At 43.1% G+C, this 22,647-nt stretch overlaps 1 protein-coding gene across 3 annotated transcripts in view; it reads left to right on the forward strand.

The window, feature by feature from the left end:
* The window catches only part of LOC124619664 (medium-chain acyl-CoA ligase ACSF2, mitochondrial-like), a 250,681-nt gene that overhangs the window by 184,132 nt on the left and 43,902 nt on the right, over positions 1-22,647 (forward strand). For all 3 annotated transcript variants that reach the window (XR_006980107.1, XM_047146195.1, XM_047146196.1), the window contains one exon: positions 16,801-16,908. Coding sequence is in view for 2 of the 3 variants with exons in the window: in XM_047146195.1 (XP_047002151.1) it covers positions 16,801-16,908 (108 nt within the window). In the remaining variant the exon portion in view is untranslated. The remainder of the gene's footprint in view (positions 1-16,800; positions 16,909-22,647) is intronic.

Raw genomic sequence — 22,647 nt, forward strand, 5'->3', positions numbered from 1 at the left:
AGAAATTCGCCAATGGAGTGGAAGTAACTGGCCACCAATAAGTTCTTAGCATTCTCTTAAATTGTACTTCTTAGTAGTAGCCAAATTTTTTATACTTGTTGAAGAGTTACTGAGCATACACAGGGTGACCCTCATTCTTATGTCTGTGTCAGCTAGTATGTCTACGTAAGGGACATTGTGTTTACGGCTTAGCTGGTATGATGTGGTTCATCTTGCATCTTGGAGCATAGATAACAAAAATGGTTCAAATGGCTCTGAGCACTATGGGACCTAACTTCTAAGGTCATCAGTCCCCTAGAACTTAGAAGTACTTAAACCTAACTAACCTAAGACATCACACACATCCATGCCCGAGGCAGGATTTGAACCTGCGACCATAGCGGTCGCGCGGTTCCAGACTGTAGCACCTAGAACCGCTCGGCCACCCCGGCCGGCGGAGCGTGATATCGGTTGCCTTCATGTTACGATCAAGCTCTTTGTACAAGGGCTATTCAGAAAGTAGGGAACGTTTCCGTCTGACGCCGCTAGGCGCGCGCCGATCGCGTATATTCTGGTGTGTGCGTGATGGGCAGCTTAGTCGGCATCCATCCGAGACAGCGGGAACGTCTCTGTACGTCTGTTTTTTTTTTTTTTTTTCGATATTCGAATCCGAAATGTGCGCTGCAATCGAATATCCCGCCAGTTGTCAGGTGCGGTCTCTGATACGGTTTTTGTTGGAAAAAAAACCTAAAACCTATAGAAATTTATCGTGAACTGTGCGAAGTGTACGGGAACAACGTAATGAGTAAATGTTCCTTTTGGAAATGGTGCATTCGCTTTAAAAGTGTCCGAACCACCGTTCCTGATGAAGAGCAGAGTGGACGCCCGAGCATTGTGACGGACAATCTTATCGCTAAAGTTGATGTAACGATTCGTGACAACCCTCGCTTCACAATAACGGAGGTTTCGCTTTCTTTTCCACAAGTTTCATGGACTTTGTTGTTTGAAGTGGTCACTCAAAATCTGGGCTATCCCAAAAACCAAGAAAATGTTTGCAAACTTCGTCAGCAGGGAAGTTCATGGCGACATTGTTTTGGGATACGCAAGGTGTGCTTCTTATTGATTTTCTCGAACGTGGAGCAACCATAAATTCTGCCTGGTACTGTCAAACTTTTCACAGCCTTAGAAGAGCAGTTCAAAACAAACGCCGAGGAAAGCTGACGTCCATAATTTTGTGTTTACACGACAATGGCCGACGTGACATGTCAAACCGCGCTGAAGAACTCCTTAATTCATTAAAATGGGAAATTTTCCCTCATCCGCCCTACAGTCCCGATCTTGCACCAAGCGACTTCCATTTGTTTCTCAAGATGAAGAACTGGCTTGCAATGCAGCGCTTTGATGACGACGTGGAACTCCAGGCAGGCGTGACTCACTGGCTGAGGTCTCAGGCGACAGAATTTTACGACGAAGGTCTTTCAACGCTTGTCCACCGCTATGATAAGTGCCTCAATGTGTTTGGTGACTATGTGGAAAAGTAGTTAGTCAGTCGCTCTTTCAGATATGTATAATAAAATGTATGTCTTGTATTTGGTTTTTTTTTTAATGCCAGGACGTTCCCTACTTTCTGAATAGCCTTCGTACTTTAATTGTGTCATCTCGGTAAACTTAGTTTTGACAGCAATTTTGACAGCTCTGACTCCAGTGATGCAAATTGTTTACAACGGAAATTTTGTTTCGCGAAAAGTCAGTGCTTACGTTTAGTTTTCAGAGGTAGTGTTTTCTGATTTCACATAAAAATAAAAGTTCCATTGCTTTGTGTTCATCATGATATTTTTCCCATTTTTTCTAACTTGTTTCTTTTGTAATGTTTTAAAATCTGTTTGCTCATTAAGGCTGTCCCATGGCTGTTTTTTTCTATGAGTGTAAATTTCCACTTCCTCCAAAATATATAAATTTGTAAAGGAAAATGGATACAATAAAAGGATAAATTGTCATGACAAACACAAAACAATAGAACATTTCTTATTTACATAAAACCAAATCATCTCTAAGTAAAATCACAAATACTACTGCTGAAATTATACATTATCGCTGACTTTCGGCGAAATGTAATTTTCATTATAAACATATAGCATCGAGGCTGGAGCTGTCACGATTGCTGACAAAACTAACTTTACCGAGATCACACAATTAAAGTATAAAGAACATAATCATAACATGAAGACGGCCGATACCTATGCTCCACGATGCAATATGAACCACGTCATACCAGCGAAGACGTAAACTTAATGTGCTATACGTAGACTAGTAGCTAACGTACAAGTAAGGAACAATATTATACCTATCATACCTTCTGCACAGGTACGAAACGAGTTCGTCGTGTACTCTTGTAGCTACTAGAAATAAATAAAGCGACAGAACAGCAGAAAACTGTACCAAAAATTAAATATGTCGTTATTCGACTTCATGCATGCTACGGGCTTACTAGAATAGAAATCTGTGACCATTCGTTCTGTCTTTATAGTATATGACGTTCAAAATCACGTGTAATTATTATTTGCTGTAGGTCCACACACTTTAGCAATGCTGTAAGTTGGGTTGCACAGATGTTTCATACGCAACCTCTTTTTTTAGATATCACAGTTTCCTTAATGATGTGAAGGTCGATTGCAGCATGTCATGACCTCACACAAATGCAGGACGCTTTTCGATCGGTAACCCTGGGATTTGCAGTGGAATGATAGAGGCTAGGACGAGTGGGGTGGTTGTAGGAATCTGGAACGTTCTATAACAATTAGTACTGGAATAATTTAGTAAAAACTTTTACTTAACTTTGTCTTGCTACTGCACTCCAGGAACATAACTAATAACAACTATCTTTCTTGAATACAAATTTCTCATTAACAAACATTAACTGGATTATACAACAAGCAAGATAACAAAATTCTGGTATTACCTGCGTAATACATGCGCGAAGTAGAGGCTGCGAACCTAGCAACCTGAAGGCTATTCTAATCTGACTTCACCCACGACCTGTAGCTGACTCGGTCGGTGAGATCTGAAAGTCTCTGTCCGTGCCATACGGCAGCGCTGCAAGCGCCAGAGAGTCCAGAGAGGTTGCAAGTGCTGGACCGCTATCGATTATCGCAACCTCTAGCGTGGCGTCTAACGTTGACATCACACTTAACATTCTACAAACGAACCGAAATCTGCCACCCGTTTTACCTACGATTGAGCTTGTTTCATCATTCTATTTGATATCCTTACAAGCTGGTACACTCAGATGTTTGTATGATTTGTAGCTCAGTCATATAGTAGTCATAGCATGTTCCATCTTAACGTTTTATGAAGTGCGTGATTTTACATTTCTGGATGTTTACAGCAAGTTGTCCCTTACAGGTCAAAAGTACAAAATTGAGAATGCTGTATAGTGTACTGTAGAATACTGTAGAAAAACCAAGCTTTGCGCTTTTCATTTGCAATTATAAAGAATCAGTTAACATGTTATCAGTGTTTGAAATGGTATCAAAATCTCATTGGGTATTTTTGCAGCTTTTTTCAGGCGGTACATCATTCTAAACACTTGCAGATGTCTCAGTTTGCTATTAATATTGTGTGCAATGTCGTTAATATTGTCCGTCGCAACCACAGACAAATCCAGATCCAAAGGCAAGATCGTCAGTGAAGTACAGCACCTAGCACTGAAAGCACGTTTGTTACTGACACCAAAGTGCAGACAGAATGGAACTTCCTCCTGGACGAAGAGTGCAGCTATTATCATACAAACGTGAAATATTTCAACATTACTACATAAAGAGATTTCCAGATCCTTCTATAAATGATAAATACTAAATAACAAGTATTTGCTGGTGGACGGTTTTCAGCTGGCGATTGGCAGCAACTCACCCAAGCACTGTAGCCACTACCCCAAGACTGCACACTGCACAACTCGCGTCACTACCACACGGTCCAGTCACATTGATGTGACCACCGCCTACGTTCGATGTCAGCACGCGACAACCACTCATAGAAGGCAAGTGGCAGCACTAGCAGTGGAAGATACATAAAGCATGTTGTGGGGACGTGAAAAACAGTGCAGTTGTTATCGCAGTGTAGAAACAGAGAAATTTATCTGACGTGTAAAAGGGCATGATTATTGGCTTTGGGGTCAAGAGTGCAAGCCCATCAGAAATGTTTAAGTTTGTAAACTGTTTGCGTGCCGCCGTGGCTAAAGTACAGGATGTCCGAAAAGTCTTTCCCTGATTACATAAATTGATAACTCAGGCTAGAAGTAAGATACAAATATGAAACTGGTGTCTAATTGTTTACAAACTATCAAAGTTGTTTTCACACATCAGTAAACTTCCACATGAGCACCCTTGGTAGCACGTAGCACATCTAGGCGATATTCAATTTCTGTCCACACATTAGCCAACATCACTGGAGGGATCGATTCAACGACTGTGGTTATCTGTTGCCGCAGGGTTTCAAGATCTGGTACACGTGTTTGGTAGACCTCGTCCTTGACATAACCCCATGAAAAGAAGTCTAATGGGGTTATGTCAGGAGAACATGGAGGCCAAACCGTTGGCCCATCACGACCAATCCATCACCCAGGAAAGGTAATATCGAGATAGGCACAGACGTCCAAACCCCAATGAGGCGGTGCACCGTCTTGCTGAAACAAGACATCGGGGTGACACTGAAGCAGCTGGGGAACAGCATACAGTTGCAACATGTCCAGATACACTGCAGATGTGATGGTAGCCTCACCGAAGAAGAATGGCCTGATAATTCGATTGTGCAATAGTGCACACCAAACATTCACCTTTGGACTGCCTCTGGTGCACTCCATGACCTTGCCAGGGGGTTGTGAACCCCAAATGCGCACATTATGGCGATTCACTACTCCACTGACAAAAAAGGTCGCTTCGTCGGAAAAGGCAATTCGTCGGAGATAACCATCATCGTCCTCAATACGTGATAGCACTTCGACCGCAAAGTCATATTGACGTGTACTGTCATTGGGCAACAAGGCCTGAACGATTTGCACTTTGTATACACGAAACAATAAACGTTTGTGTAAAATGTCATGGAGAGAGCTTTTTGGCATATGTGATTCACGTGAGGCCCTGCGCACCGATTTCTTCGGACTTCGCAGAAAAGACTGCCTTACAGCTTCCACCCTGTCTGCTGAGGTTCTTGGTCGACCAGACCTCGGAAGGTCAGCAACTGATCCTGTGTTCTTGACCTTCTCATACCAGGCTTTAATGATCTTGACATCAGATGGATTCGTTCCAAATGTTGTCTGGAAGCGTCTCTGCACTGTGGTTGGTGATCGTGTCTCATGGTACCACAGGACACACTATGCCTTCTCCTGATTGGTTAACATGGCTTCTTCGGCACTGCACCTCATCCACTACTTATGTACTGCGAACCTAAAACAGAAAAAAAACTTTGAGAGTTGTAAACAATTCGACACAAGTTTCATATTTGTATTTTACTTCTAGCCTGAGTTATCAATTTATGTAATCAGGGAAAGTCTTTTCGGACACCCTGTATATCATGAATTGCAAAATGGCGCTATCCAAATCCAGTCCTGAGGCAACTGTGTTTCACCACGGGCCATAAACGACAGGGGTGAACGATGGCTGAGGAGATGTGTACGGGTGAATAGACGTGCGACTACTGAGCAACTGACTAACCAGATGAACAAAGGGGCTAACAACAGCGTCTCCTCAACAACCTTTCAGCAAACGCAGCTGCTTACTAGCCTCTGTAACAGGCATCTGGTTCACGCAACAATTGTGACTGCTGTTCATCAGCGACGAGGGCTGGAAATTGCATGCAAATACCGCAAATGGGTGTCCATTGAGTGGTGACGGCTGGTCTTCTCTGGTTCAGAGAAAACTGCTGCGTTCAGGCCTCTGCAGCAGGTGCCTGGCTCATGTACCCATGCCGACTGCTGTTCCTCCGAGACAAAGGCTGGAATTTGCATACCAGTTCTGCAACTGGACATACCATGAGTGGCGAAATGTGGTCTTTTCAGATGAACCACATTTTATGCTCCACATGACAGATGGCCGCCGTCATGTACGGCGTAAAACACCTGAAAGTAAACACGCTGCAAAAATCGTCCGAAGATTCCAGGTTGGACGACGGAGTGTTATGTTGTGGGGAATGCTTTTATGGCATTGCCTGGGTGATCTCGTCTTGCTGGAAGGCACATTGGGTCATGTGGCAATCGCTGCGCTCCCCTTGATTATTGGTAATATTACTAGTGATAACCCAACACGATAAATAATCGGACTTCGTATGGCGCGACTACACACGAGCACGACAGGTTGCACACAACGACCCATATCTTGGTGCCTGGAGTTTACAACCTTCACGCTATGTTTATATTAGTGAGTTTTTAAAAGCGGGGAATAATCTGCAATACTTCACACAGTGAACTATGGCGTTGACTCCATTTGAGGTATGTTACTTTAATTAATCTTTCCTTAACCAGGGGTCTAGTTCACAGACTCGAACTTTCTTCAGCAAGGACCCTAGCTTCTCTTAATACGTCACATGTCATATTGGTTACATTTCACATACACTGTTACAATAAATAGTACCTGAAAATTACACGTACTAATCTACAAATATCTTTCCACTAATTACTTACATGTCTACTATGCTGTGGTGATCTTTCTTTGCTGTAATCAAAGAAATTATCTTTGGTAATACATTTTTAATCACTTTAAGGTTTCTAGTTGGTACACTTCTCAATAGTTTTGCACCCACAGCATAGTATCCTGAAACTTGTAATTACAGTACCTTTTGTTGTCTTCTGCTCCAAACCGCTCGTTGAATTCCACAGTTACAACTTGGTGTAAATATTCAAATAGAAATTGTCAGCCTCAGTAAGACTGATCATGATTCCGTCGTAATTTTGTTGAAACCACGACTCGTACAAAAGCCATGTATCATGTGGTAGAGCAAATAGGTTAACTATCGATAAAATTCACTGGTAATGCACTTTGATGTTAACACTGATTTAACATAAACTTATCATCGTAGCACAATATTATTACACTTCATTACACTTGAAAATGATTACTTTTGTTGGTCTTTGTTATAAGGCGCGGCTTCACACTTACGTTCACAACAAGTTGCTGGTAGCGTCTTATTTGAACGAACTTGGCCAAAATAGTGTACTAGGTAAATTTCTTCTTAGTAGTTGTATCGACATAGCAAATAGAGGTACTGACGTACTACAACGAATCTAGAATTCACGAATTCAGCCTTTTCACAAACAAACGAGATGCCATATCAAGGACAATGAAGACAGCTATAGAAAGAGCCCATATAACGTACTGTTACTGAAATCATACGGGCGGGACGGGAGTGATAAGGTATACAAAAAATGCCTTAAAAACAGATTTATTGTTAGTCTCTTCATAACTTTAAACATTTGAACACAGATGGTCGGCTCAGAAAACTTCAAAGAAACTCTGATAACCAGCATTAAAGAATATTATTAACTTTACAACTCTGATTCCTGACAGTAAAATAATATTGACAATTAACAATATGTACAATGAATTCCAGGAATTCTCCAGTATGCCTTTTCTCCTTAAAACAAACAATTACAACTCATAAGGGTCATAAATCAGATGCGAATAATTATAGGCCTATTTCGCTTACGTCAATCTGTTGTACAATAATGGAACATGTTTTGTGTTCTCGTATTATGACGTTCTTAGATAATACAAATCTCCTTCATCATAACCAACATGGATTCCACAAACAGAGATCATGTGAAACTCAGCTCGCCCTATTTGCCCAAGAAATTCACAGTGCCGTAGACACTGGCGAGCAGATTGATGCCGTATTCCTGGACTTCAGGAAGGCATTTGATACGGTTCCGCACTTACGTTTAGTGAAAAAAATACGAGCTTACGGAATATCGGACCAGGTTTGTGATTGGATTCAGGATTTCCTAGAAGAAAGAACACAACATGTCATTCTTAACGGTTCAAAATCTGCAGATGTAGAGGTAATTTCGGGAGTACCGCAGGGAAGCGTGATAGGACCTTTATTGTTTACAATATACATAAATGACTTAGTTGACAACATCGGTAGCTCCGTGAGGCTATTTGCAGATGACACGGTTGTCTACAAGAAAGTAGCAACATCAGAAGACTCGTACGTACTCCAGGAGGACCTGCAGAGGATTAATGCATGGTGCGACAGCTGGCAACTTTCCCTAAACGTAGATAAATGTAATATAATGCGCATACATAGGGGCAGAAATCCATTCCAGTACGATTATGCCATAGGTGGTAAATCATTGGAAGCGGTAACGACCGTAAAATACTTAGGAGTTACTATCCGGAGCGATCTGAAGTGGAATGATCACATAAAACAAATAGTGGGAAAAGCAGGCGCCAGGTTGAGATTCATAGGAAGAATTCTAAGAAAATGTGACTCATCGACGAAAGAAGTAGCTTACAAAACGCTTGTTCGTCCGATTCTTGAGTATTGCTCATCAGTATGGGACCCTTACCAGGTTGGATTAATAGAAGAGATAGACATGATCCAGCGAAAAGCAGCGCGATTCGTCATGGGGACATTTAGTCAGCGCGAGAGCGTTACGGAGATGCTGAACAAGCTCCAGTGGCGGACACTTCAAGAAAGGCGTTACGCAATACGGAGAGGTTTATTATCGAAATTACGAGAGAGCACATTCCGGGAAGAGATGGGCAACATATTACTACCGCCCACATATATCTCGCGTAATGATCACAACGAAAAGATCCGAGAAATTAGAGCAAATACGGAGACTTACAAGCAGTCGTTCTTCCCACGCACAATTCGTGAATGGAACAGGGAAGGGGGGATCAGATAGTGGTGCAATAAGTACCCTCCGCCACACACCGTAAGGTGGCTCGCGGAGTATAGATGTAGATAGATAGATAATGTCATAATTGATGACTCGAGAAATCATTCAAGACAATCCACTAAACAACAAATACAATCCAGAAATAAATTTTCACTCTGCACCAGAGTGCACGCTGATTTGAAGCTTACTGGCAGATTAAAACTGTGTGCTGGACCGAGACTCGAACTCGGGACCTTTGCCTTTCGCGGGCAAGTGCTCTACCGTCTGAGCTACCCAAGCACGACTCACGCCCTGTCCTCAGAACTTTACTTCCTCCAGTACCTCGTCTCCTACCTTCCAAACTTCACAGAAGCTCTCTTGCGATGCTGCAGAACTGCGAAAGGCAAAGGTCCCGAGTTCGAGTCTCGGTCCGGCACACAGTTTCAATCTGCCAGGAAGTTTCAACAAATACAATCCTTGCAAATCCGTTGCCAAACAAGGGTTAAACATCAGTACTTACCTTGTCCGGGGGGGGGGGGGGGGGGGAGGGGGGGTAAATGTGCCAAAATATTGGTATTACTTTTACAAATATTACGTCCTTCAATACACTTGTGCCTTTCACTTACAATTGTCCATGTCTTGACCCCTGTGGTTAGAATAACTTATGATACCAGTAACGTAAACCTGTTAACACCAGGCGTAGATAAGAAGTCACAGCGCTTAATTAAGATGTTTAATAATGGCAACAAACAAACGTAACCCCACGCGCACACACACAGAAAATTTGCAATGAAAAGGGCAGTTACAAGTATTAGAATTATCCCTTGGCATTGAATGCCACAAATACAATTAATTTTAATCCCATAATTTAGCCAGCTGTGAATTAAGCCAATAGATGATTGCTCTTCTCTTGTACCAACTTAGCAAACCAACGATTTGAATTACTTGACGACACTACAAGTAAGAAGTAACTATTTGACGAAAGCAAACAAGAGCACTTGACTTTATGAAACAATTCTGGATCAACAACAGCCCATACAGTTACACCAGTTACTCGTATTCCACATGCCCTTAATGAGTCAACAGCTAGGTCACAAACACCTCCTGGGTTTATGAAAAGAAACAGGGTCAGCGCACTTAATCGTACTAGAATTTTAAACAATTCAATGACCATGCACCCTGCTAATCTTTACGTAATGGTCGAGTAAATGGAACTTCCTTTAAAGCACAAAATATCTAAAGTATGGTAAAACAACAATAACAACACGTGATAGCTCTTTAAATATGAACACCATACCAAATTACAGCCAACTAAAGTTAAGACATATCTTAAAGGGCGAAAGGAGCATATTTAGTAAAGTGTGGGCAAATTGCTGATATCAAATCACTTAGACCAACCACATGTTTCATAGCCACCAAACCAACAAAGGGTCATCTCTGTTTGTGAACACCTGTGCAGATTGGTCCCTCAGACTGGAGTACAGTATTCTCGTCCGACTCAGCGACCATGTCGGCTCCGCACAATCATAGCGGACAATACCCCCCTCACTGCACCGTTCGCTGGCTCTCTCGTTCTGCCAGGAAGCCGCGTGAGCCGTCACCTCGCGGAGTATCCTCGCACCACTGTTCAAACAAACTTGAAGGACTCGAAGGCAACCGATACGCCACGCGCGCTTAAATAGTCTTCCAGTGAAAGACCCTCATACCGACGTCCCTGATCGGAAGGCAAAACCACGGACGACCATCGATGGCCAGAGAAGCACTGCTCTGGCCGCGAAGGCACGGTGTACCGCTCAGATACTCCAAAAGAGGAATTAATTGGCTCAAATGGCTCTAAAACTATGGGACTTAACATCTGAGGTCATCAGTCCCCTAGACTTAGAACTATTTAAAACTAACGACATCACACACATCCATGCCCGAAGCAGAATTCGAACCTGCGACCGTAGCAGCAGCGCGGTTCCGGACTGAAGCACCTAGAACCGCTCGGCCACAGCGGCCGGCTGAGGAATTAGTTATAAACCAAAAAACATCACACTATAATAGTTGTGTGCTAAACCAGAAATTCCGCCACAATTACACAGCAAAATAGGTTCTGCATTAATAATTAATATTATTGTTCTTTATTTATGTATTACTTAGAAATTCTACTACTGTTGTCATTTGCCTAAAGCAGCAACGCAAGGCATGCAAATTAAATTGTGAACTTGACTAAGTCCCACCAGGTCCGATTCATAATTTAAAATACTTATCCAAAAAAACGTAATTTCAGCTACATAGGAACTTAATCTGTATGATATAGGAATGCATATGTAATCTAAAATTACATCTTATTTGTTTTAATATGAAGTTTATTCAAAAACTCGTAAATAATTTCGAATGGTGGTGTAGAAGTTAAGAGATAGATGGTTCAAATGGCTCTGAACACTATGGGACTTAAACCTAACTAACCTAAGGACATCACACACATCCATGCCCGAGGCAGGATTCGAACCTGCGACCGTAGCGGTCACGCGGTTCCAGACTGAAGCGCCTAGAACCTCACGGCCACACCGGCCGGCTGTTAAGAGCTTTCATGATTGGGGTGCACATGGCCAAGGGCAGGATGAAGAGAACAGAGCAGGGCTAATGGTCTCTAGTTGGTTTCCATCGTCGGGGTAAGAACCGAAGGGCTAAGAGGAAGTTTGAACTTATTCATTTTCGGTTTTGACAGTGTGCATTTGTGGAGACTTTTCTTTGGTGAGAGTTCGCAAGAATAACTGTGTCGATCTTTGTATGAAATTCTGTTACTCAGTTGACTGTGTGACTTACACAAATGTGGGAACTAAGCGACATTAGTGAGTTCTGCTGCAGTTCTGCGAATTGGCATGTCCTTGGGAATGGAAATAGGCTTCATGTGTTCACATACGGTTTCACGGCCGTTCACTGACCACTTCCAAGCGAGCAAGAAATTCTTGAGCAAATTTTTGTCCCACTGGCAGGTCAGCATGAGGCAACTCCTGAACGTGGGTAATTTTGTGTGGATAGCAATTAAGGATTATTTATAGAATTTTATGCGCCGTGCTCACAGGCATGTTTGAAACCGCATTGCACTACAAAAGAACCTGTCTTGCCTATTTCGTGATCATTTCTCCAGACCCTTGGTAGACATCGGGCCAACGCCTTTTTCCATAGAGCTGAGTAATAGGAACTTCCGCAGAGCCACTGGCGCACAGTCACTTTACTTGTAAAATACCTTCACCAGGAGCGCGTGATTGTGCATTGAGACAGTCATCCCGAGCATCTCAGACACAAACTGAGGAACAGTCATGTGCTCCACGCCTTTTATTTTGCATATTCTGTCGCATACAATGCCATCTAGAGGGAAAATTTCGTTAAACTCTTTTATTTACATAACGTTTCCCCCTTCTTCGATAGTACTCTGTTCAAATTTGATGTCATTTCTGAGTGTGGTTCATTTTTTTTTCAGCGTTTTGAAACTGCAACTTTAATTTCAATCACCGTGTATTTCCTTACTCTACTCTTCACTTTAGGTCTGCTGCAGCCCATTTCTGTCCGACCCCGGTAGCTGAGTGGTCAGCGCGACAGAATGTCAATTCTAAGGACTCGGGTTCGATTCCCAGCTGGGTCGGTGATATTCTCCGCTCAGGGACTGTGTTGTCCTAATCATCATCATTTCATCCCCATCGACGCGCAAGTCACCGAAGTGACGTCAAATCGAAAGTTTTGCACCCGGTGAACGGTCTACCCGACGGGAGGTCCTAGCCACACGACATTTATTTATTTAGCCCATTTCTGAAAATACAAAAATACTTTAGTAAAGTAAGGTTTTTCCATATGTGAAAAGCTGTTCCTACACTATCGCTCAAAAGTTTTGAATATTAGTGATTTTGAGGAAAACTGCAAATAGGAACCAGAAATGTTAGAAATACTCAAAACTCAGATGTGGTTTAATCTTTTACTGAAACTAAATACAAGCAGTCAAATTTTACTCTCCTAAAAGCAGCCTCATTAGCCTTTAATCTCCGCTCTGCATACACGAGGCATTCTTGCTGTCAGCTTCATCGCGGTTTCCTAGGTGATACGCCGCCAATCGTCTTGTAGTCTGCTACAGACGTGATGAACGTTGGTAATAGGCCTTGATTTAAGTGCTCCATCCAAGTGGTCCCAAAGCAGTTCAACAGGATTACAGTCGGGGAATTGGGGCGATCAGATCATACTTGTATTTTTCAGTTCCTACTTTTTTTCTAAATTTGCCGAACATGCCTTACACAGTTTTGAAGTGTATTTAGGGTCGTTATCTCGCTGTAGGAGAATCCCTTACGAATAAAAAGTCCTCCACATGGCTTTGCACGATACTGTGGAATGCAATGGTTATCTTCTTTCTTCATTGTTGTGTTTATTTGTTCAAGATCACCAGTCTAACCGCCTCCAAAAATCCCCATGCCATGAGGGAACCCCTTCCATGCTTTGATGTTGGAGATACAAATTGGTGTAACATTCATTCACCTGGCAGCCGGCGAACAAACTTGCGTTGCTTTCTTCCAAAGACCTCAAATTTGGGTTCGTCCGTGAAAAGTACCTTTCTCCACTAATTTACTGCCCAACTTTCATGTTGTCTTCCCCAATGTAGCCTCTTCTGCCTACTAATAGCTGTCAATAATGGTTTCTTAGCCGCCACATGTCCGTTACGGTTCATTGCCTGATGATGTCCGTTCATCGTTACTTACACTCACCAGATTTCCTCCATTATGGTTCAGTTCTGCTGCTAAAACTGACGCAGTTTGGATCGATCACGGTTGCTTTTGACTACCATATATTTGTCATCACTTTTTGATGTGATTTTTGGCCTACCCTTTCGAGATCCATCCATATTCTGGTCAGTATCTGCATGCCTCTGCAAGGTATAATGGGCATATCCCAAGGAGGTATGTTCTTGATGTGCTGTCCCACATAGTAAGACCGGCTGTACGTAAAGACACAATTGCAGAACGTTTTTCTGTTGAAAGCTCCTTTCTTCGTCCCATTATCGATGTTTACACAGAACACTCACGGGAGTTCATTCTTCGATATCTCGTGCATAGCTACATGCTCCTTTCTTACCTGTAAACGTGTTTACTGATTTGCTTACGTCCTGTAAAGGGGCATGCAATGCTTGGAACCCGAGCAGCATAACAACGGAAAGTTGTATTGTGAACGGTTTCATTTTTTAAAACGTGGAACACTACTCTTAAACGTTATATTAAGCATGGCGCTGGGGAAACAATATAGCTAATTCGTATTTGAATCTGATAACTAGCTTTTCTTGTCTTACTTTCAGGGCGTTCGAAAACTTTTGAGCGCCATGGTCATTTACTTAGGAATAAATATTCTATTCAAATTTTAAAAATGTTGCAATTGAGAAAATCTTGTGAACACTGTATTTAATGGTCTGTGTGTTACACTATTTTCTACGTACCCAAAATCAGAAAGTGAAATCAAATTGAGAAGAAGTATTACGAGAAACCAGTTACAAGTTAAAAACAATTCGAAATAGGAGTTACTAGCAACAACACAGATATCGAATTTCAAGGCAGGGAAACTTGTTAAGACAATAAAGTAACTCAGATCATCGTGTTCCATGGTAGGAGACGTTCTTCCATTTCAACGTACAAGATGGTGCACCTCCGACGAAGGATGGCTTAACTGTCCACAACCTAAATAGCAAGTTTTAAAATATGTGCTGAATCGTCGAAATATCCTTTATATATTATAGAGCAATTAAATATGTAGAACTTGTAATATATACAAACGCTGCGCAAAACACAACCTGATGTCCCACAGCAAAAACAGTAGAAAATGCTGGACATTGCTTATGACTGTTTCCAGTTCACATTCCTTCCTGTGATTTTAAAATCAGTTACTGGATTGAAACATGGAGTAGGAAACACGTTGTAACCTACCCATCATATCTGCTTCTGTATGAAATTTAGCCCAACGTTAACCCCCCCCCCCCCCACTCTATAAAAATCCACGTATTACGAAAACTATGTATTTGCGAATTGCCGCGCGGGATTAGCCGAGCGGTCTGAGGCGCTGCAGTCATGGACTGTGCGGCTGGTCCCGGCGGAGGTTCGAGTCCTCCCTCGGGCATGGGTGTGTGTGTTTGTCCTTAGGATAATATTGGTTAAGTAGTGTGTAAGCTTAGGGACTGATGACCTTAGCAGTTAAGTCCCATAAGATTTCACACACAGTTGAACATTTTATCTACGAATTGTTATCCAACTTAAACTCGCCTGCTAACCTTTGATTAAACGGAACCTAATTTTAATTGAACTGTAATTGGCCTGAATACAACTTGTTTTTATATTAAATGCGCAACTGAAGTACAACAATTATCTGGTCCTGATCAAAGTTTCCTTTTGCCTGTCCTCTTGACAGCACTGTTGCAAATTTCTCGAAAGCTCAACAGCAAACAGCAAGCGGGCAGCGGCTAAGCTAGATTTCTATTTCTAAATAAAATTTACAATTATTGCATACCACATGGTGCAACGTGTAATGATAAACGGTGGGATGGGGAGAGAAAAACTTCGCGTAATCTTCACACATGACCTTTGTCTGTACAGTACAATGCTTAACAAAGTGAACAATGATTTAAAAGGAAAAAAATATTTAAAAAATTTATATAAAAACCAAAAAGCTTAGTCAGTTAATATGTTGAAACTTCCTGGCAGATTAAAACTGTGTGCCGGACCGAGACTCGAACTCGGGACCTTTGCCTTTCGCGGGCATGTGCTCTACCAACTGAGCTACCCAAGCACGATTCACGCCCCGTCCTCACAGCTTTACTTCTGCCAGTAAGTCGTCTCCTACCTTGCAAACTTTACAGGAGCTCTCCTGCGAACCTTGCAGAGCTAGCACTCCTGAAAGAAAGGATATTGTGGAGACATGGCTTAGCCACAGCCTGGGGGATGTTTCCAGAATGAGATTTTCACTCTGCAGCGGAGTGTGCGCTGATATGAAACTTCCTGGCAGATTAAAACTGTGTGCCGGACCGAGACTCGAACTCGGGACCTTGCCTTTCGCGGGCATGGTCCCGAGTTCGAGTCTCGGTCCGGCACACAGTTTTAATCTGCCAGGGAGTTTCATATCAGCGCACACTCCGCTGCAGGGTGAAAATCTCATTCAGTTAATATGTTAATGCATGACTGAGGGAAGTGGGGTGGTCTTTCTCTCAGCTCTGAGCAAGTGAACAAAGTTAAGTAGCTCCCAATAATCATTTCTACAAATTAGGCGTGCAGTGCAGCAGTGTTACCTCAAAGTTCTTCTCTTCAAAAAAAAGTAGTATTATTCAAAATTTATATTCTTTTCGCCTTCCAGTATATACATCATACTCATCCTTGCTGTCCTTTACAATAAAACGAAGTTAACTAACTCCCAATAATCATTTCTACAAATTAGGCGTGCAGTGCAGCAGTCTTACCTCAAAGTTCTTCTCTCTCAAAAAAAAAAAATTATATTCTTTTCGCCTTCCAGTATATACATCACATTCATCCTTGCTGTCCTTCACAATAAATCTTTCTTCACCTAACAGATACAATCAGAAGTCGACACAGCAGTACAGAATAGTCCATAACCTACCACACTTCAACTAAGCATGTATCAGACTGCACACAGTCAAAGATTGTGCGCCTACAGGACCAAAGATTGTTTTTAACAGTAACACAACTTGCTCTCTCTGTGACGTGCGCAACGATAACATACAAAAATCAAAATGACATGACCACCTTACAACATGTTCCAAGGTGTACTATCCTCCAGGTACAACGCTCTCCCCTACTTCATAGTTTTGTTTAATATTATCGAAATTCAATTTCCGAAGGTCCCTGGTATTATCATGTATCTTTTTCTGTGCGTGTTCCAAAAGTCACATCTTAATACGGACCTGGCATGCTGTCTTTTGCCTGCAGTCTCTGTACGGTCTGACGGAGACGAGCCCCGTCGTCTTCCAGTCTCAGCCAACCGACTCGGAGGATCAGATGCTCAACACCGTGGGAGCCGTCTCGCAGCACGTCGAGGTGAGGTGAGCAACGCAGCGCCGCCATCTTCTTTTGTGTCGGGAAGGGCGTCCAGCGAGTGGCAAACATACCGACGGAAGTGGAAAGTGTGACACCCCGAACGCCTTGGGCGACTGCTACCGAACTGTTATCCGGTATCCCCTTGCCTGTGGAACGTGCTCGTCAAAATTTAATCCTTAAACAATCTTATTTCAGTATATTCAGTGCAGCAAATCGCAATTTCCGCGTGTCAAGTATGGTGTGTTTACGTGGCGACGCACTACTACGAGTTCGCGCCCCCACCCGACCGCTGTAGCAGACAATCTCGTGCTGTAGCGGTCGATGCGTCGCCCAGTGCAAATCGTCAGCGCGAACTGTATGCTTCCGATACGACCCTACGGGTTGTATGGTAATGTGCATGTGGTGTGGATGACGAAATAAAATACAGTCTGTGAATCTTCAGGTTTTGGCGGCGCAAAGACTGTTCCATTAAGTTTCGGGTGTGCAGCCGCAAGAATTCTCCTTCTTCTTCTAGTGTGAATGTCGCCTTTCTTACATTGGACGAACAACTCGTACTGTCCAAGAAAGATGTACAGAACACCGGAGGTACACACGACTTTTACAACCTAACGGAGGCAGAGTATTGTACTAACACTGGTCACAGTACGTTGTATGACAACGTCGAAATTCTGGCAACTACATCATCTTTTTGGAACTCGATAGTGACGGAGGCAATTGAGATTCGCTTGACGTCGCATTTAATTAATAGAGATAGTGGTTTCAACCTTGATAAATCATGGAATCCGACACTTGGTGTAATAAACTCACAAAGACGTCGTCACAATGTAGCTCACAACGATATATAGACATGCCAACACAGATCGAATGCAGAGTCATTGATGTAACTCGCGCATTGTGAACGTCTCTGCCGCCGACCAATGTCACTGGCGCATTTGCATCTGTGGCCGCATGCGCAGTTGCGCGGTACACGAGTATAGAGGGACGAAGCGACAACTGGAGAGGCAGTCTTGCGGCTCACCCTGAAGATGGCTGAACGTTACACAGCCGAAATATTAGAAGAAGAAGGAGAATTCTTGCGGCTGCACGCCCGAAACTTAATGGAACAAAATAGTCTCTCTCTTCATCAACTCGCCTAAAATGAAAGTTCTAAACTGTTCGTAAGTTCTATATCAGCTGGGAGCCCCCACGTGCAACTGTAAGAAAAGGTTTTCCCACACATACACCGGACAAACACTTTAATGGGCCCACGTAAATGTGATTGGACTTAGAAGTTTGGCTAAGTTTCGTGTATGGGGCGCCAACTCACATTCGTGGGGCAATGTACCCAGTGTTCCACAAAAGTATTTAATATAAATGCAGGTAGGATCTGCTATGCAAAAATCACGTACGCACTCACGCATTTTTGAAAGTTTCACAAATCTGAGTTCTTTTCCAATAAGAACACAAAAAAAAAAATCGAAATTCACAGTTCACAATAAATTAATTTCAGAGCCTCACCGAGTTACTTAAGATCTTGGAGGCGGTTGAATAAGCCACGATTAATTGCGTGAGTTATCTTTAGAAAACCGTTGAATTTACACAGTATCTCAAACTATTAATTCCACAGTGGTTACACACTGAAACCTTATAGGTGCGGCTTGTATCACACACAATCCGGGAAGTAAGAAGTTCATCAGATGCCGCAAAATATCTATGTCCGAAAGTAGGAACACTGAATAATTCACACACGCGAACTAGTTGCTATTTCACTGCTCCTCATATGAAACTTTCTCTTAACATAGTCTGACCGTCTCCATCGGCGTCCGTGCGTAGACTCCTTTCCAAATTGCCGTTGTTCGCCCAGGAAACCTCGGTCAGTTAAACTACTGAACGTGAAAATTGCTGAAATTCTTAATTTTGACGTTTCATGCCATATGATAGATCAGATTACACGGAAATTTTCCGAGAAATATTATGCTGTTATCAGTTTCTTTTATCTACCATAGTTTATTTATAAACATTAATTTCTATGGTTTTCCTCCGTTTCTACAAGTGTAGATATTAACAAATAGTTTAAAGTCGGCCGCTGTGGCAGAGCGGTTCTATGCCCTTCAGTCCGGAACCGCGCTGCTACTACGGTCGCAGATTCGAATCCTGCCTCGGGCATGGATGCGTGTGATGTCCTTAGGTTAGTTGGGTTTAAGTAGTTCTAAGTCTAGGGGACTGATGACCTCAGATGTTAAGTCCCATAGTGCTTAGAGCCATCTGAACCATTTGAAGCAATTTAAAATTACACATTAAATAATTTCCTATATATGTAACGTTACAGTATTGCAGCTACTTTTAATGTTTCTCTATTTACCTAGTAAGAAAAGTTGTCTTTAATTGTGCGAAATCCACTTTTCGCCCTGTCATTTAAATATGCGAATAATTTCAGTAAATCTACTAACACAGTATGAATAAATTTCTACGAGATGTACCGGTAGACACCTCGCTTGTTGCAATCGGATTATGTGTTACCGAGATATTCACTTTTACAATTCATGAATTATTTTTGACATTAAACTTACAATAACTTAAAAACTAATGCGTATGTCGAAGGCGCGTCTTCACACGCCTAATCGTTCATCTTTTCCGCTTCAAGTGAGCCTACTGGCTCTTCAGTGACGCATGTGATTCAGCATTTATTAATTTTGGGGTAAGCTCTATTACTGCGGCAACGGCCTTGCCGCAGTGGATACACCGGTTTCCGTGAGATCACCGAAGTTAATCGCTGTTGGGCGTGGCCGGCGCTTGGATGGGTGACCATCCAGCCGCCATGCGCTGTTGCCATTTTTCGGGGTGCACTCAGCCTCGTGATGCTAATTGAGGAGCTACTCGACCGATTAGTAGCGGCTTCGGTCAAGAATACCATCCTACGACCGGGAGAGCGTTGTGCTGACCCCACGCCCCTCCTATCCGCATCCTCCTCTGAGGATGACACGACGGTCGGATGGTCACGGTAAGCCACTCGTGGCCTGAAGACGGAGTGCTTTTCTAATATTGCGCTGGACGCGAAAAGCAGCCACGAGAAACGAGCAGCCATTGTGCTGTCCAACGGACAGGTCTTCCCGGTCACGCGGTCACCTTAGCGGCCGGTGGAAGTCCAGAGAGAGCATCTGTGGAGCATAGTGTGGAACTGGCCCTCCACGTGCTCCTGCCAAGTTGGTTTCAGCTGCCAACACGAATATGGCCCGAACCTAGCCACCGCCTGTGCGTCCGCGGTCGCCTGTTTGTGATTGAATAAACTGTGTATGTTAGCTTGCGTCATGGTCACTAAGTGTAAGTTGTGTGAAGCTCACTTTGAATAAGAAAATGCTGTCTGGCATTAAAATCAAGGTAAAAGATTGGGTCGCCACCAACTCCAGCCACACGACAAACTAAGGGTTCGGCTGAATCGGAAAATTAATTAATTTAATAATAAGAAAAAAGACCCGTAAGAGAACATTCATTGTACTATCACTCGTAAAGAATGGGATGTAATTACTAGTTTGGCCCATGCATTGTTCACGTGAATCAAATATTAAAGTAAATAACGCGTGAACACTGCATAAAAGCAGCGTGCAGCAGCACTCCTAAAAACAACATCTATTCTAAAGAAATTGTTTTAAATAAAAAGGGAACACTAATTATTGGACCTGTGCGCATGGAAACGCTATGGATGGGATAACGAGGAAACTACAAGGTAAATGGCGTAGGTAATAGAGACGTAACATCGGTACACAGGATAAGATTCGTGGCAAAATTATTTATTCTTTAAAACATTGATGTAATGCATCTACACAACTGCTGTTGCCTGGTAACTAAGTACAATTTCTTGTGAAACGGTACACGATTCACAACACACTCGTATGCACACGTGGTTAATCACATTAAACCACGCAGCCGCGAACAATTCACATTTTTCAGAGGGCACATTTGAATGGACAAAGGGTGATGGCAGTGAGCCAACAAACTCTAATATTAAACCACGTGGATGGCTTCCAATGGATATAAGGTAAATGAAACAAAGAAAATTCACGAAGAGGCAAAATTATTAAGGTTCAGGAAAGATTAGAAGGCATACAGAGCCGGCCGGAGTGGCCGTGCGGTTCTAGGCGCTACAGTCTGGAACCGAGCGACCGCTGCGGTCGCACTTTCGAGTCCTGCCTCGGGCATGGATGTGTGTTATGTCCTTAGGTTACTTAGGTTTAAGTAGTTCTAAGTTCTAGGCGACTGATGATCTCAGAAGTTAAGTCGCATAGTGCTCAGAGCCATTTGAACCAAGGCATACAGACGCAGTTGCAGGCAGACAAACATTCGCACTCAACCGAGGGCGCACTTCTTACATGTGGAACACCTTTGTGTTACGTTCTTCTTACGGATCAAAGTCTGCATGGGGAATCAAACTGAAAGTCTGCAGAAGCCTTGCATTCCTTGCTGCGACAGGGTTAAACAAACTTTATAAGACATGACGCGAGACCAAAAGCTAAAAGCTCCCCTCTCGCTACGAGAGAACGCGCCACGCGGTTAACCCAACTCACCGTCCTTCGAAGACTACTCGGCTGCAGACCATCGGGGCGCTGGAAGCGGACTGACCGTCTCACACACTCCAACGTCTCCCACGCAATTTCGTGGCCAGGAAAACCCAGAAATGAGGCTTCCGCCACCAACCTAACACCGGTAACTTTCACGCAAGGAGAACAAACCTCTTTGCCTACCCGAAAAACTACAGGGGTTGGCCATTCTGTACGACTACCGCTGATTCTCTGCAACAGACTAAACCACCGTATAGCAACATGAAACACACCACATTCATTCACTCACGCCTGCCAGAGAGTTTTGTATCACTGGAAAGTAAGTAAAATGATAATGAAAGGGGACTACAGAACCCTTTCAACCGTCCTAAGCAATAAATGTCGTGTTACACTGAGGACAAGAGTGCTCTCTGCCACGCGCCTATTTGCCGCAGTGCATTCAGTTTTTCGCTAAAGTATGCTACAGGAAGCGTCCCTAACTTACGGCACTTCCCGCGCCGATGCTGACCTGCCCGCATGACGAGTGCATCGATTTAGTTTTCCTTTGGTGTTAAGTTTATGTTCAAAATATTTCATTATCAGAACTTAATGCCTTGTCGTAGTGCTCCCAGATAGGCGCACGACCCACCAGGATATCATTGGCGAGTGGGTTTTGTGTGTCTGTAAAGCGAACAGCATTACAGGCTCCCGTGATACCTGTGGAGAAGTAGTAGGCTAGAATGATACTGTACTTCAGGTCAACATCATTCTGCACCCGCCTCGCGATCTTGTGACCTGGGCATGGGGAATCCGCCACACGGAGCCCGTTAAATTACAGTTAGTGCGGCAAGAGCTGACATCTTTCCTGTGAACTTTATATAAGCCATGCGTGAAGCCATGGGAAACTGAAATCCCCAACTATGTTATACACTACTGGCCACTAAAAGTGCTACACCACGAAGATGACGTGCTACAGACGCGAAATTTAACCAACAGGAAGAAGAAGCTTTGATACGCAAATGATTAACTTTTCAGAGCATTCACACAACGCTGGCGCCAGTGGCGACACCTACAACGTGCTGACATGAGGAAAGTTCCCAACCGATTTCTTATACACAAACAGCAGTTCACCGGCGTTGCCTGGTGAAACGTTGTTGTGATGCCTCGTGTAAGGAGGAGAAATGCGTACCATCACGTTTACGACTTTGATACAGGTCGGATTGTA

Source organism: Schistocerca americana, chromosome 6 (assembly GCF_021461395.2).
Source record: "Schistocerca americana isolate TAMUIC-IGC-003095 chromosome 6, iqSchAmer2.1, whole genome shotgun sequence".
Classification (NCBI taxonomy): Eukaryota; Metazoa; Arthropoda; class Insecta; order Orthoptera; family Acrididae; genus Schistocerca; species Schistocerca americana.